The following is a 14571-nucleotide window of genomic DNA, read 5'->3' on the forward strand; positions in this document are numbered from 1 at the left end:
CCTCCATGCAGATCTCCTCTATAGCAGAGATGTTTTGGGGCTATCGCTGGACCTCACAGACTTTCAACTCTCTCCAAGGAGGGATTGAGATCTGGAGACTGACTAGGCCGCTCCAGGACCTTGAAATGCTTCTTATGAGGCCACTCCTTCAACACCCGAGCAGTGTGTTTGGAATTGTTGTCATACTGAAAGACCCAGCCACGTTTCATCGTCAATGCCCTTGCTGGTGGAAGGAGGTTTTCTCTCAAAATCTGACGATACATGGCCCCATTCATTCTTTCCTTTACACGGATCAGTCGTCCTGGTGCCTTTACTCAAAAACAAACCCAAAGGATGATGCTTCCACCCCCATGCCTTACAGTAGGCATGGTGTTCTTTGGATGCAACTCAGCATTCTTTCTCCTCTAAACAGGACGAGTAAAGTTCTTACCAAAAAGGTTTTTTTTGTTTCATCTGACCATAGGACAAACTCTCCCAATCCTCTTCTGGATCATCCAAATGCTCTCTAGCAAACTTTAGACGGGCCTGCACATGTACTGGCTTTAGTGGGTCGACACATCTGACGCTGCAGGATTTGAGTCCCTGGTTAGTGTGTTACTGATTGTAGCCTTTTTTACTTTGGTCCCAGCTCTCTGCAGGTCATTCACTAGGTTCTCCCCGTGTGGTTCTGGAATTTTTGCTCAACGTTCTTGTGATCATTTTGACCATACAGAGTGAAATCTTCGAGGTAGGTCATCAGTGGTCTTGTGTGTCTTCCATTTCCTAAAAATGCTCCCACAGTTGATTTTTTCACACCAAGCTGCTCATTTAATGCAGATTCAGCCTTCCCAGCCTGGTGCAGGTCAACAATTTTGTTTCAGGTGTCCTTAGACAGCTCTTTGATCTTGTCCATAGTGGAGTTTGGAGTGTGACTGTTTTTTGGTTGTGGACAGGAGTCTTTCATATAGATAATCAGTTCAAACAGGTGCCATTAATACAGGTATAGAGTGGAGAATAGAGGATTCCCGTAGTGAAGAACTTACAGGCCTGTGAGAGCTTGTTTGTAGGTGACCTAATACTTATTTTCCTCTATAATTTACAAATATTTTTTTTTAAATCAGATGATGTGATTTTCTGGAAATGCAATCTTAAGCTTAAATTTCTTCATACAAGTCCTCCAACAGAGAAGCTAAAAGACGTATTAAAAGATAAGGGGTTGAAATAAGTAAAAATGTCCCAATTTATTAAAAAATAAAAATCTAAAAAGTTGTCCCTTTAAAACTTATTTTTGCATCAGATAGTTAGCCACTTTGATGACATTATTTTAATGATTAGGCTGCATGTAGCGTGTTCTGTTGGGTGAACAATTTGAATTTTTTTTTAACTGTGAACTAATATTTCCAAAAATGTTTACAAAGACCTGTCCAAATAAAAATGAACATGCTTACTTGTTTGTAACATCCTAAACTTATCAAATTATGTTTTGTTTGTTTGAAAGGTAAATAAAAAATGTTTAACTTCTCTAATTTCTTTATGATATTTAAGCAACACGTGATTATTTTTTAACCTTTCTGTCCTAAAGTAAGCTTTAGCTTTAGCAAGTAAATAGCTAGTCCTCCAACACCTTTAAAATTCCGCCAAGATTTTCTTAATTTCTCGATGCATTTCACAACAGGAATTAAGTTTTTAAATAATTTTTTTTTTTTTTTTTAAATTGACTTGACGTGAGCGAGTGATTATAAAATGCAATGTTTGGTGAAAAACTTCAGTGAACTTTGTTAGCTTTACTAAAGCTAGCGGTTATGCTAGCTTGGTTCCACGTGATTCAATAGAGTTACTTTGGAATTAATGGAATTTTATGCATAAAGTTTGGAGGTGATACTTTTTGCATAACTTTTTAAAATTACTGTACTATTTAAAACGAGAGTGGATGTTACTGGAGGATGGCTTTTGGCACCTGTGCCGCGCGTTTAGGGGTCGGGTCTCCGGGGGGGTGTATGTGTGAGAGTGGGGGGGAGGAGCTGAGTCTCCACGGCCGTGAAAGCGAGCTGCGAGCTCGGCTCACTCATCTTCCGTTCCCCGCCGTTTGCGCAGTGGGGCATCGCGGGCTCTTCCCCTGCATTTGTTCGCTTTACGGGGGAGCTTTGGAGGCGGCGGCGGGCTCCTCCCATGGTGCCCCCGGGAGACTCCCCAGCACCAGCTCGACTTTCGGTAACAATAACTCGGGGGTCTGTGTGAAGTCATGGAAACGTGGTTCTTGAACCACCTCTTCTGTGTATCGCTGTGGGTGCTACTGTTGGAGCCGCCCCGGCCCCTCGGGGCTTGGACCCCCAGCTACAACAGCACAAACCCCGCCACCACGGGTGGATCTTATCAGTCGAGAAACACCGACGGGCTCAGTGACGGGGACAGCGGGGTGACTTCAGCGTCGTTCTCCAGTGAAAGTTTATCACCATCCCAGAGGATCCTCCTGCTCTCACACTCTGCTGAACCAGCGGCTGCCACTGCTGCACATGTCGGTAAGAAGAGCGAGTCTTATATGGGAAATGGATCATATAAGAAAATAACATCTTAGTTTGTGTGTTTTTTTCCATTTATTTATTTAGGCTTGCACTTAAAAAAAGTTATGGACAACTTCAGGACTAAACGAATATTTTTAGGTGGTTTTTTTTGAGTCTTTGTGACAAATAATGTCCCAATATGAACGTGGGAAAACTAAGAGGCTTTTACTGCGGAAAGTCTTCATTTCAGAGTAAAATCACAGAACACACGTGACTCAAACCCTTTGACTGTGTTCAACTTTCAGTGCTAAAATGAATTTTTTTGTCATAATATTGCAGCACAAACGTCCTAATAGAAAAGTGAAAAATTAAAAGAAGCTTTTATTGGGGAATTTCTGTATTTCAGAATAAAATTACACAACAGATACTCTCATGATTATAGATCCATTCATTCATTTAATAATTTCAAATTCTTCGCTTATTTGGTTTACAGGTTGATTAGTTCATGACATCAAATCAGTCCTCTTTTTATGGCACTTAAAGCATTCCAATAATTTGCAAAAACTGTTATCTGCACAACCTTTAAAGTTTTTTTAGGCAAATCTTGTCATTTACAAACAAATCTGAATGATCTGCACAACGCTGAAGCACTTTAATTATTGATGTATAGATGAAGGGCTTATTCCTCTATTTTCAATTTCAGTGCAGTAATTAGATAGTTTTTGTACAGTTACTACATAAACAGTCTAGAATTGTTAGTCCGTGGGCCAGATATGGCCCACACTCAATATTCCAGGTTCCCTTCATAAAATTCATAATATGCGGCCCCCAGCACTCTCTAAAAACTGTCTGCACAAGTTCTTGATTGTTAAGGGCAACGTTGCATTGACTGTTTTAAACCTGTGGCAACTATGTTGCACTCTTCTGTGACTTTTTAGCTCATTTCTAAAATGGCAACTGTGAATAATAATAATAATAAAGGAAAGTTGACAACAAGAGCCAATTTTGTCAGTGATTTGGACTTTTTGAACAAGATAACCATTTATTTCTTGTTCACAACATTTAAATATGTAACAGATGTAAAAACAGATCTAATGTTCATAAAGGTTTTTTACTTTATTTATTTTCCTACATTTTTTTTTGGTCTTCAATTTAATTTCAATTTTAAATATTTAATGGGCTTCGTACCGATAAACATAAAATCATGAGGATCATGAAAATTCTAAACTGAACTACCTAAACCAAACTGGGCATTCCTGCCCTTAAACCCTTCTTCACGCCTCAAACAGGAAATATTTAGACGTATTTCTGTTCTATGTGAAGAAATGAAAAGTATTCCATCGTATTGGAATTTTCTTTATAATCATCCATTTGCATTTGATGTTCCTGGAATGATTCAAACGTAAGAAAGCTGGCTGATCGGTCCCTTCATACATTTTCACCTTAACAAATCTTTTAGACACCCCTGGATTAGGTCTCGTTGGAAAGCATCCTCCTACAGATCACTTTTGAATTTCTTCATTTTAAGCCATTTTGAAGAAACGCATCACTGTTTTCGAGCTGATCTCCATCCACTCCATTGAATGAATTAACATCTCTGCACATGAAACAATTGAAATAAATCGTTTTGTTTTTACATTCCGATTCTTGGGAAAACTTGTAGTTTTAAAAATGACTTAAGCTCAGTGTATTAGCATAAACGGGAAGAAACACAATGTTTTTAACTTTTTTTTGTAAAGCTAAAAACATTCATCTGAATGGCGTGCTGTAACATTACTTAGATGCATTTTTTGCATCCCTTTTGTCCGTTTTCATAGCATCATACGTGTTTCTTTGTGGGACAGGGGGATAACTTGGACAGTGGGCCCTGATGCTTTCTTGCTGCACCTTCCTCAAAGACCTGGATGCAGAGAGTGGTCCGAGCAGGTTCCAGCTAAACACGTCACAGCTTTGGTTACTGGGTGATGCAAAGGAGTCTGTGCATTTGCTGAACTCGTACTATGAACTGGGGTTATTATATAACAGCGAGAAACTGTTAACAGCTGACAGACAAACAGCAGAGGGGCAGGGAGTGTCTGCCGATTGCTGCCAGCATCGCATTCTAGTCTGACTTTTGCTGCTTGGAGTGGATCCAGGGAGACGCCATTTAAAAAAAAAAGAGATTTATTCAGAGGAAGTGAATGAGGAAAATAGTCTTCACAGAATCCCAGAGGACAGACTGTTCCTTCGATGAACTTTCCATTCTATTAGTTTTGGACGGTAACTGTTGGTGGCGCTCATCCTCAGTTCTGGTGTCCGAGAGCTGGAGGGCAGCCAGGTGAGAGGCTGCCAGCGTCCAAGAGAAGACCTCACATGCAGAACTGATGCATGGCCGTCTCCTGTCACTCGAAAATGTCTTTTCTGACAGAAGTTTTTGTTGCAGTCATAAAAAATGCAGCCATTTGAAATCAACATATCAAAAAGTTGTCCTCCATGCAGTTAAAGTTCCACTCCGATCATCTTTTGATCTATTTCCAAACTGTACCCAGTGGGCTTTTTATTATAACTATATCGTTTTTAGGCAACGTTTAAAAAAACAAAACAAAAACAAACCTGTGTTTTTTTGTAGGACATAGTTTCTGCAGAGCGACAGGAGCTCATCAGAAATTCACCTGAGTTGTGGGCAGGACTGTTGGCACAGATAAAGCTAGCCCCCTTCCTTCCCGTCTTCCATTACGGAGAGCTCTCTGTTAGATGGCTTACTGCCCCTCACACCCCCACCCGGTGCAGGAAAAAATGGCGAGCAATATCAAGAGCTATCCAGCCGTAGAGTTTTGAGCCTGGTGCCACCTCAGACGAACATGGATCTATTCAGCTAAAGAAAGATGCATCAGAATGGAGCGGAGCATTGTATCATATTTTCTACGTCATAAATGCGCTTTTTCTCAAACTGCCTGTTTTCATCTGCTCCTGATTCACAACGATTTGAATAAAGAAATACTCAGAAATGCAAATTTAAGCTTCATTTCCTTTATATATGTTCTCCATCATGATAAAAATGCCACAAGAACATGTTAAAAACTCCAAAAGCAGCATTTTTATTGATCTTTAAAAAGGAACGGAGAAAATGTACAATGTCGGTGAAATGATTTCTACCTTGAAATGCTACACTGTATATGAAACCCTCCCCTGCTTTTTGTTTTTCAAACTCCCTTTCTGTTGGTGTTTAGTCAATAGCTGTGGCCAGACAATGCTGACCCCAGTTGAAAAGGAGTGGGAAAACCCACCCAGAACCGTGGTGGCAGTGTTCTGCCTCTGCCCTCTGCTCACTCAGCTTTAGGAAGGAAATGGCCGAATCCCCAGCAGAGACACTCACTTCCATATTTAGGACTTCAAGCCATTGTTAAAGTAGACTAGCTGGCTGCCAGTCGCTCCCCGCCCAAAACCCCCTGCCTGGTCATGGCAGCTAACCCTTTAACAACATCAGGTCACACTCTTTCTGCAGGTTGAACATCATTTAGAGAGCTCCCTCTGCTGGTCACAGCTGTAAAAACATTCAATTGATCAGATTTCTCATCTATTTAGTGGTTAAATTACATACATTGTCAACTCATATAGTGATCATTGGGCTTTTTTGCACATTATTCTTGCAGTTAATTAGAAATTCAGGTTTTTTTAAAGGAACATGTTTATTTACTATTCTCAAATATAATGTTTTTCTACATTTTTCTTTGACAAAATTCCCCGAATGGTTGCAGGTTTATTTTTCATTATGGTAGATGCTCAGTCTGTAGAACAGAAGTAACTTGCATTTTCTTTCATATCTGCAGGCTCTGAGCAGACAAAAGCATTCACAGAAACCAGTAATGTGTCCCCAGAGGTGGCCAACCTCTCAACTGAGCCGCTCACCTCCAGCTTCACCACTGATGCCGTCAGCAGCAGCAGCAGCTTCAGCAGCAGCAGCAGCAGCTTCAGCAGCAGCAGCAGCACACACTGGAAGGAGTTAACTCACACAAGCCGGATTTCAGGTCTCCCCCACTCTGTGTCGTGGGAGCCGTCGTGGCCCTGGGCGTTTCCCGCGGAAGACGGCCTTCCCCAGGACAGCCCGGATACCAGCAGCCAGCAGGGCACCTCCACCGCTCTGATGTCACGCAGCACCTTTCTCACCGACAGCACCACCGTCTCTCGTTCCGGGGAGAGGACGCTGCTCTCCGTGACCTCCTCCAACAGCAACAGCACCTCCTCCACCTTAGCTGAGGACTCCAACTCCCATCAGCCTCCTTCCACCTGGGGCTTACCTCCCAGGTCTGCAGAGCCTGATTCCACACAGAGTGGCTCATCCGCAGGGACTAATGGAGGAGAAACAACAGAGCGGCGTGTCACAGAAACATTTACAGACAGTGGAACGGCAGCGAGGGCCAGAGGAGCCCCGAGTTTTTCTGGTCAAACTAACACAACTCAACAAGAACTACTTTCATCGTCACAGGAAATTTCAGGATCCACATCATCGCTGGACACGGAGCAGTCGGATCTCTCTGTTTCTTCCACTCCTCCAGTCACCTCGCCTTTGGGAGGCCTTCCAAACATCACCGGGACAAACCAGGGCTCAGGTTCTAGTGTCACCGGGACAAACCAGGGCTCGGGTTCTAGTGTCACCGGGACAAACCAGGGCTCGGGTTCTAGTGTTCAACCATCCACACAGTCCTCCACTGAGGCTCACAGCTCCAGCACTCAGAACCAGGGCAGAAGTGAAGTGTCTTTTCTTCAGACCAGTGAGGGCATGGGTCTGCCAGCAGCGCCTTCTACTGTCAGAACTGTTGTAACTGAAGCGGAAAACCCCCTGACAGACGCACCGCTGCTGTACACTGCTGACTTTCTCACTACAACACCTGTCACTGTTACTAAAAGGTGAGCAGAACCGCTTTTGTTAATGAATATATAAAGTTATTTTACAGATTTAACATAAACATTTTAACTACTGCAGACTTTAGATGTCATGTCAGCTCATTGCGAAAAATACTAACTGGAACTGTTTTCATATCACCTAAATTTGTTTTTTCTTTAACAGTCAGATAACAGAGGGAGACACCTCCACTGTAACTGAGGTCACATCCACCAGACTAGCTTCTACCAGCTCTTCTCCACCCTCCACCTCATCAGGGGTCGGAGTCTCCCCCAGCACTTTTCCTTCACAGTCCCCTATAAAGACCACCCTGCCGCAGACTGCCCCCTCCCCCACGTCCTACACCCTGACCCCGCAGACCTCGGTGACGCACCCGGGTCACCATGTATCGCGCGGTCAAACCCAGAGGCCCGCGACAGGAATGACCCTCCCGACAAAAGCCCCGACCGTGACCGCCGTAACGAGCGGAGGAACCCTCAGGAGCTCCACCGCTCACACTCGGTTGATCTCCACCACCTCCACCCGCAGCACGCCAACAGAGAGCACAGGACATCTGCACACGACCCAGAAACAGACTGACAGGGGGGCCAAAAAGGCCCCAGGAACGACCCCACCTGTTGACATCCAACCCACCAAGGGACCCCCGAGTGAGTGGTTGAGCTATATCTGGTGAAGAAGCACCCTTTGACCAACAGATGAATGCAGTGTTTGGAAAAAAAACATTTCTTTCTGGATGCTAAAGAAATTAAGAAGAAACTTTCCAAACACCCACCATTCATGTAGAAAAAACATCACTGACATCGACTGAATTTACCTCCATATAATCATGACTATAATATCTGGCAACTGATGGCTATCCTAACTTGCAAAAATTGCATAATTCCACAGTAGGACCACCTTAAACTATGTGTCCCTAACCCCCATAAGGAAGCCTGTTTGTTTTGGTGTTCTCTGTTTTTGGCTGAGAGGGAGCTCTTCTGACATCTAGTGGTAAAATGGAGGTAGTACACACTAGTTAATTGAACTCTTATCATGGAGAGATTGACGTATCCATTTCTGATTCAAACTTGATTCACAGAGGAAAGAAGTCTGAACACTTCAGTAGCTGCTCCATCTGAGAGGGAAAAAAAAACATCAGAACTGATGAGGGGAGCCGTCCAACCAGAAAATTCTTTTAAGACAGAAGTTGAAAGACTGCTTTCACAAAATTTAGTTAGATTTCCAAATACTTTTCTTCTAAATAATTGGATTCACAGTCTTAAGAGTCGGTAGTTTTTATCTAAAAAGACAAAACTTGTAAAAAGTAAGATGTCAGAGGAGTATTTTCTGCTTCCCTTCTGTACTGCAGGAGACCCCTGTGCGTCCAACCCCTGCTTGAACGGAGGAATGTGTAAGAGCTCCCAGCGCCATCAGTTCACCTGCCGCTGTCAGCAGGGATGGAAAGGACGCACCTGCAACCAAGGTATTATTATTCATCCATGCCTCACAACGATCAGAACATGCAGAGGGATCACATTTCATTTCAGTCTTACAGAATCACAACTGTCTACTGTTTTTTTTTGTTTTTTTTTTAGATGTGGATGAGTGTAAGCAGCAGCCTTGCCCTGCCGACTCCACCTGCATCAACACCCGAGGCTCCTTCAGCTGCGAATGCCCGCTGGGCTTTGACCTGGAGGATGGGCGCTCGTGCACGAGAGGTGATGCGACAACAAAAGAGATTCCTATCCAGACCCCACCACATGCTCCTTTTTTCAAACATCCATGCATTTGCTTTTGCAGCTAAGACGTTCCTGGGGACGTTCAGCTTTGACAGATATGATCCGTCCATCAGGAGCATCGCAGTCCACGACCTGCAGAGAGAGATCATCCAGCTGGTGAGACGTCCACGCAGCTTCGCTCGTCTCTTTTTGCAGCATCCGGGTTACATGTCGGACATAAACGTGCTTGTCTTTGCCGCAGCTTAATGTCTCACTGTCCGTCCTTCGAGGCTACAGCCGCTCCACGCTCAGCAAACGGTAAATCAGCTGCATTTATTTGGGCACAATTGGTTCTCCCCCCCCCACCCCCCCCCCCCCCCCCCAGTTTCCGAACTCACGGCATGTGGATTTACTCTCACAGGGAGCAGGGTGGGATGCAAATCTTGGCCGTCAACATGTTTTCACTTTCCACTGACGTGACGACCACGGAGGTCTTCAACAGCATCCAGATGTCTCTCAACAACTGCAGCTCATCTCTGACCCACTGCCGAATGTTGCTGCAGCACCGCCTCTCCTACCGCAGTAAGTCTGTCAGCCTTAAACGTGTCTGACGTGTGCCTTCGGCATCTATTTCAGCAGATTCAAAGGCCCTATACCATGCTATTCTCAAGCCTTTTTTTCCAAACAATATCCATGTATATGATCATATATTACCTTTGGCACTCAAAAGAACACATTTTTTATTATATATTAGTTATTTTCCTGAGCTCTCTTCCAACCCGGAAGTCAAACGACTCGATCTCTGAGGCACCAGCTTTCGCTCCGTGTGGTTTCATGACGTCAACCCAGAGCCAGCCTCTGCAGCGTGTCTGCATCTCACCCACGAAAGCAAACATCTGAACTTTTGCAAAGATGGATGAGCTCAGTGTGCATATAAAAGGAAAGCGTTTATTCCGATCGCCGCTAGCTAGCTCAGTGGAGAAAGTGGGTGTGTTTGTTAGTCTGGGGGCGGTCCTGGCAGAGCAGACTCTTCCTGGAAGGGGCTGTTCTCACTGGTCTACGTCAGCTCGAGAGAGTGAGGGAGGGGCTGGTGCTCAGAGTGCAGGTTTTCTAGAGGAATACTCAGAAATGGGTGAAAGGATCATAATACCACTTTGGGGATTCTGTTTGTGAGGAATGAATATCATAATACACTTAAGAGCTCAAAAAATGGATTTTGCACCAAATCCAGGCCTTGAGGGCCGGTGTCCTACATGTTTCCAACCGTCCGGCTATTGAAGCTCCTTACTGGCTAAACACACTTAATCCAGCAGATATTGCTAGCGGGAGGCCGGCCCTGAGGCCTGGATTTGGGCACCCCTGGTTTTAACATTCAGAAAATGTTTGAACAGCCACCAGGGGGCGCAGCTCACTATGTTTTGTATTTGAATAACCTGTTGCATCCTGATTTCTTGTTTTGACATCTGCACCAAAAGGGCAGAAAGTATGTTTTCTCTAGAGCAAGGGTGGCGAACACGCGGCTCTTTGCGGCTCATCATGTTTTCTATATACTGTGCCTCATAGTTTTTTTCCTATTAACCACACTCAAACGCATCAGAGGGTATTAAAAAGAAATGATAAATAATAATACTAAAAGTAATGTGTGTGTTTTGATGCTGCCCCTGACAAAGAAGTGACCGCCAATCATTTGCGTGGGTTTCGCGCAATAGCGGAAAAAATTACTAAACATTTGATGTGCGTGCAGACCGTGACCCTCATGGTCAAAATGGCTAAATTCAGAATATAAAGATGAACACAGGACGTTTGTGGAAGAATGGGAAGATTCTTACTTTTTAACTGAACGGAATGACAAGTCACTATGTTTATTATTATGAGCTTTTGGAAGCGGTAAAATAGTTCATGGCAGAAAAGAACAAAACGTATCCCAGAAAAAATTAAAAACTCTTCCTGATCAACACAAAGTGTCTCCTTTATGAACAAGTGGAAGCTTTTCAAAGTGCACATGCAAAACAGCAATCTGTCCCACTTTCCTTCATTGCGGAGCTCACAGCAGAAAGCTGCAATCCAAATGAATAAAGCGCAGAACGTGACGCTGCCTGCTGACCTCCATGGTTAACTCTGTAAACTCTGGCTAAGCTGCGTTTGATGTGTGTATTGAGGGTGGACACTTTCCTTGAAATAAACACAAATACAATACTTGCTGTTGTGTTGTAGGGAGAGGAGTGTTTTATGGAACATAATACGGCTTTAATTGTGTGTTTGTGTGTGTGCGTCTTGGCAGGTCAGTGTGTGGTGTGGCTCTTTGACTCTCACAGTGAACAAATTCTGCTCATGGTGTCACCCCTGCTCTAGAGTAACTTGCATTTGGGGGGATTCTTTTATTCTTTTTATTCTCACAACGGTGTAAAAGTGTCACAATTGTTGCATTTATGAGCTTTTGTGTGTTCCAGCTGAGAGTTTGTGTCAGGCTCAGAGGACCCGCTGTGATCCGGAGCGTACCGTCTGCTCCGACAGCAGCGGCACGGCCTCCTGCCAGTGCCTGCAAGGCTATTACAAGCACAACTCTGATGACCTGTCCTGCTTAGGTGAGCGTTTCCGTGTCACTCACCCACAGGTTTTCTGTAAAGCATATGAGTATTTGGAGATTTTTGAGAACTTTAAATAACTAAAAACGTCTTCTTCCAGAATGTGGTGATGGCTACAGGCTGGAAAATGGCACATGTGTCCCGTACGTTTGAATTATTTCTTCTTAATGGGAAATGAAAGTGCTGACGTCCTCTATAACCCAGTTTCTGCTTTTCAGGTGCATGTTTGGATTTGGGGGCTTTAACTGTGGAAATTGTAAGTCAGTAGAACACAACTGTTTTTCTTATTACAGACAGAAATGTTGATGAGTTGATTAATTTTTTTTTTCTCATCAACTCTGCAGTTTACAAGCTGATTGCTGTTGTGGTGTCACCAGCAGGGGGCGCTCTGCTCCTCATTCTTGTAATTGCTCTCATTGTGACCTGCTGCAAGTGAGACGACCCACCTTTGAATCCTAAGAAAATCCCATGTTCAAAGAAAACTTTCCTCATGCGTTTCTTTTGTCATCTTTTAGGAGGGACAAAAACGACATCAACAAAATCATCTTCAGGAGTGGAGACATGCAGATGTCCCCATATGCAGATTTCCAGAAGAACAGCAGAATATCCATGGAATGGGGCCGGGAGACCATAGAGATGCAGGAGAACGGCAGCACCAAGAACCTTCTGCAGATGACGGACATTTACTACTCTGTACGTGAAGCTTACAATCACCATTTGCAGTAAAATCAGTTATTAGTTTCCATTATTCTCAGAAATACAATTAGAGACCCACTGCAATCATCTTTTGATCTTTTTTTAAAGCGTTCCCAGTGGTATTTTAGTTATCGTTTTCCCGTTTTTAGCCAAAATCCTGTGTCATTTTCTAGGACATAGTTTCTGCAGAGCAGCACTAGTTCATTAGAAATTTGCCTCTGAGTTGTGGGCATGACTGTTAGCATGGAGCGACCCCGTCTCCCCTTCCCCTCCCCATTGCTTATACTTCTCTGTTCAAGCAGAGCAGGGAGCTGTTGGCCCACCCACCATGTTTTCTACGTCACAAATACGTTTTTTCTTCATGTGCTCCTGACTCACAACAATTTGAATAAAGAAATACTCCCAAATGCAACTTTGAGCTTAATTGTTTGATTATATATGTCCCTCCATCATCAGAAAATACCCCAACAACATGTTTAAAAGACCAAAAACATTATTATTCAAGTGGGTCTTTAAACTACCTCAAACTCATCGACCATTTTCACAATTAATTTGAATGGATTCAGAGAAAAGTGCTTTGTCCCAAAATGCAACACTGATTCTCTGAATCAGCTGGTTTACATAGATTGCGTAAGCACGTCACTACTGTTATGTGTCACATATCAGTGCAAAGCTGCTTTTGTCTCTGCTTCGGAATGACGTTAATACTGAAAACGCTTGAAAAGCTGCAGTAATCAAAGGTGTCAACACTGGTGCTAAAGAGCTGAAATGATCAGGAAAAAGATTCTGTTCCTTATGCTGATAACTCTCCTTCACTTCCTCTCTGTGTTTCTTCCTTTAGCCCGCCTTGCGGAACTCCGACCTGGAGAAGAACGGTTTGTACCCGTTCACGGGCCTGCCGGGGTCTCGCCACTCGTGCATCTACCCCGCCCAGTGGAACCCGTCCTTCACCAGTGACGATTCCCGCCGAAGGGACTACTTCTGACTCCGGACCCTCGCTCCCTGACCCCTGCTGTTACACTGACGGTCGCTGCCATGGTTTCATGCACACTGACGTTCGTGTGCGACTTGCACTGTTTTGAAAAACTACATTTGAAATCAGGGCTCCATCCTGCGTTTCAGGAAAAAGAGGAGGTGCTTTTTGTGATTTTTATGTTTTATTTTTCTTTCAGTGGGTTTGGATGCCTTTGGCTGTTTTGAAGAATGTAAATCCATTCATGTTCATAATCTCTACAGTCAAACATCCTTTTAGTATAGTACTGCTCAGTGCAGTATGGGGAAAACACTATATGCAGTACACAGCAGTAAGGGTTGATGCTTTGCTCTTCTATCACTGTAAAAATGCCCTGATCAGAAAAAATCTGGAAAAAGACCACAGAAGAATGCACAGTCATGGTTCAACAAGTAACCTGACGCCGACTGTTATTTATTCCATTTGAAGTAAGAATGATTGACATGTTATTCATACATGCTTTTTTTGTGCATGCATGTGTGTTTGTATGCTTCATCTGTCTAATCAGGATATAATTAGCTGTTTGCGTAATGATGAAGTAATATTTTTAGAGGTTCTGTCTGATGTCTATGTGACGTGTTGATTCTGGCGTTCTAGTCAGATGTGGTTATTTAAATAAAGAAATCAAAAACCATCTTAGATTTTTTTTTTATACTGCAAAGATTGATTTTCATAGCTTTGACAAAATGGTCTGTGGGATTATTGACAGTTAAGTTACCTGTACTTTCTGTGCAAGTGAGGACAAAAAATGGAAGTTATCATATTTTAAGGGTTTCCTAAAGCATCCTGTAGAATTGGGATTGCATTCAAAGTTGTTTTTTTTTTTGTACACTTTTTTTTAAATTTATGTCCTGGTAGGAGATAGAAGTGTGGGTCTACAGCTGGATTCTCTTCCACTGCAAATTTGCACAAATGCCAGCCTCTGAAATGGAGTACTGTTTTTAGTGGAATGTACCAATTCTAACAAGAAAAACTTCAATTAAAAACACAAACTTCATAATATTCATAGTTTTCATCAAATTAATTTTCTTTGAGTAATAGTCTTTACAGAAAGTGCGTTAATAACTTAGGATGAAATAAAGCAGCTATTTGCTTAAAAGGAAAAAGAAAATGAAATATTGTCCAGTAGGTAACATTTTTTAGTAGTACGCATCACTATCTTAAAAAATATTTATCCAATATTAAGCCATATATGAAACTTCAGGAATTGCCTTGTGAA

The 14571-nt window shown here is 43.0% G+C and overlaps 1 protein-coding gene across 2 annotated transcripts; it reads left to right on the forward strand.

Moving 5' to 3' along the window:
• Window positions 1–1921: 1921 nt before the first annotated feature.
• Window positions 1922–13986, forward strand: heg1 (heart development protein with EGF-like domains 1). Of its 2 annotated transcripts, XM_078939882.1 has the most exons (15): window positions 2009–2498; window positions 2586–2639; window positions 6290–7367; window positions 7528–8009; window positions 8711–8824; window positions 8937–9059; window positions 9142–9236; window positions 9322–9377; window positions 9481–9641; window positions 11510–11644; window positions 11745–11787; window positions 11863–11900; window positions 11989–12076; window positions 12160–12337; window positions 13182–13986. In XM_078939882.1, the coding sequence occupies exons 1-15, from the start codon at window positions 2222–2224 to the stop codon at window positions 13323–13325; spliced, it is 3066 nt and encodes a 1021-aa protein (XP_078796008.1). In that variant the 5' UTR covers window positions 2009–2221; the 3' UTR covers window positions 13326–13986. The 2 variants fall into 2 exon arrangements, with proteins under 2 accessions (XP_023806488.1, XP_078796008.1); XM_023950720.2 differs by lacking the exon at window positions 2586–2639 and having other exon boundaries at window positions 1922–2498.
• Window positions 13987–14571: the final 585 nt, after the last annotated feature.

The sequence above is a fragment of the Oryzias latipes genome, chromosome 21 (assembly GCF_053564925.1).
Source record: "Oryzias latipes strain Hd-rR chromosome 21, Olatipes_Hd-rR_3.1".
Taxonomy (NCBI): Eukaryota; Metazoa; Chordata; class Actinopteri; order Beloniformes; family Adrianichthyidae; genus Oryzias; species Oryzias latipes.

What these genes read in the sequence shown, in the direction of transcription:
- heg1 (XM_078939882.1), top strand. Translation starts at nt 2,222, where the DNA reads ATGGAAACGTGGTTCTTGAACCACCTCTTCTGTGTATCGCTGTGGGTG. An exon ending in AGAGAGAGATCATCCAGCTG is followed by an intron (nt 9,237 to 9,321) that starts GTGAGACGTCCA and finishes TCTTTGCCGCAG; the next exon opens with CTTAATGTCTCACTGTCCGT. An exon ending in TGACGGACATTTACTACTCT is followed by an intron (nt 12,338 to 13,181) that starts GTACGTGAAGCT and finishes TTCTTCCTTTAG; the next exon opens with CCCGCCTTGCGGAACTCCGA.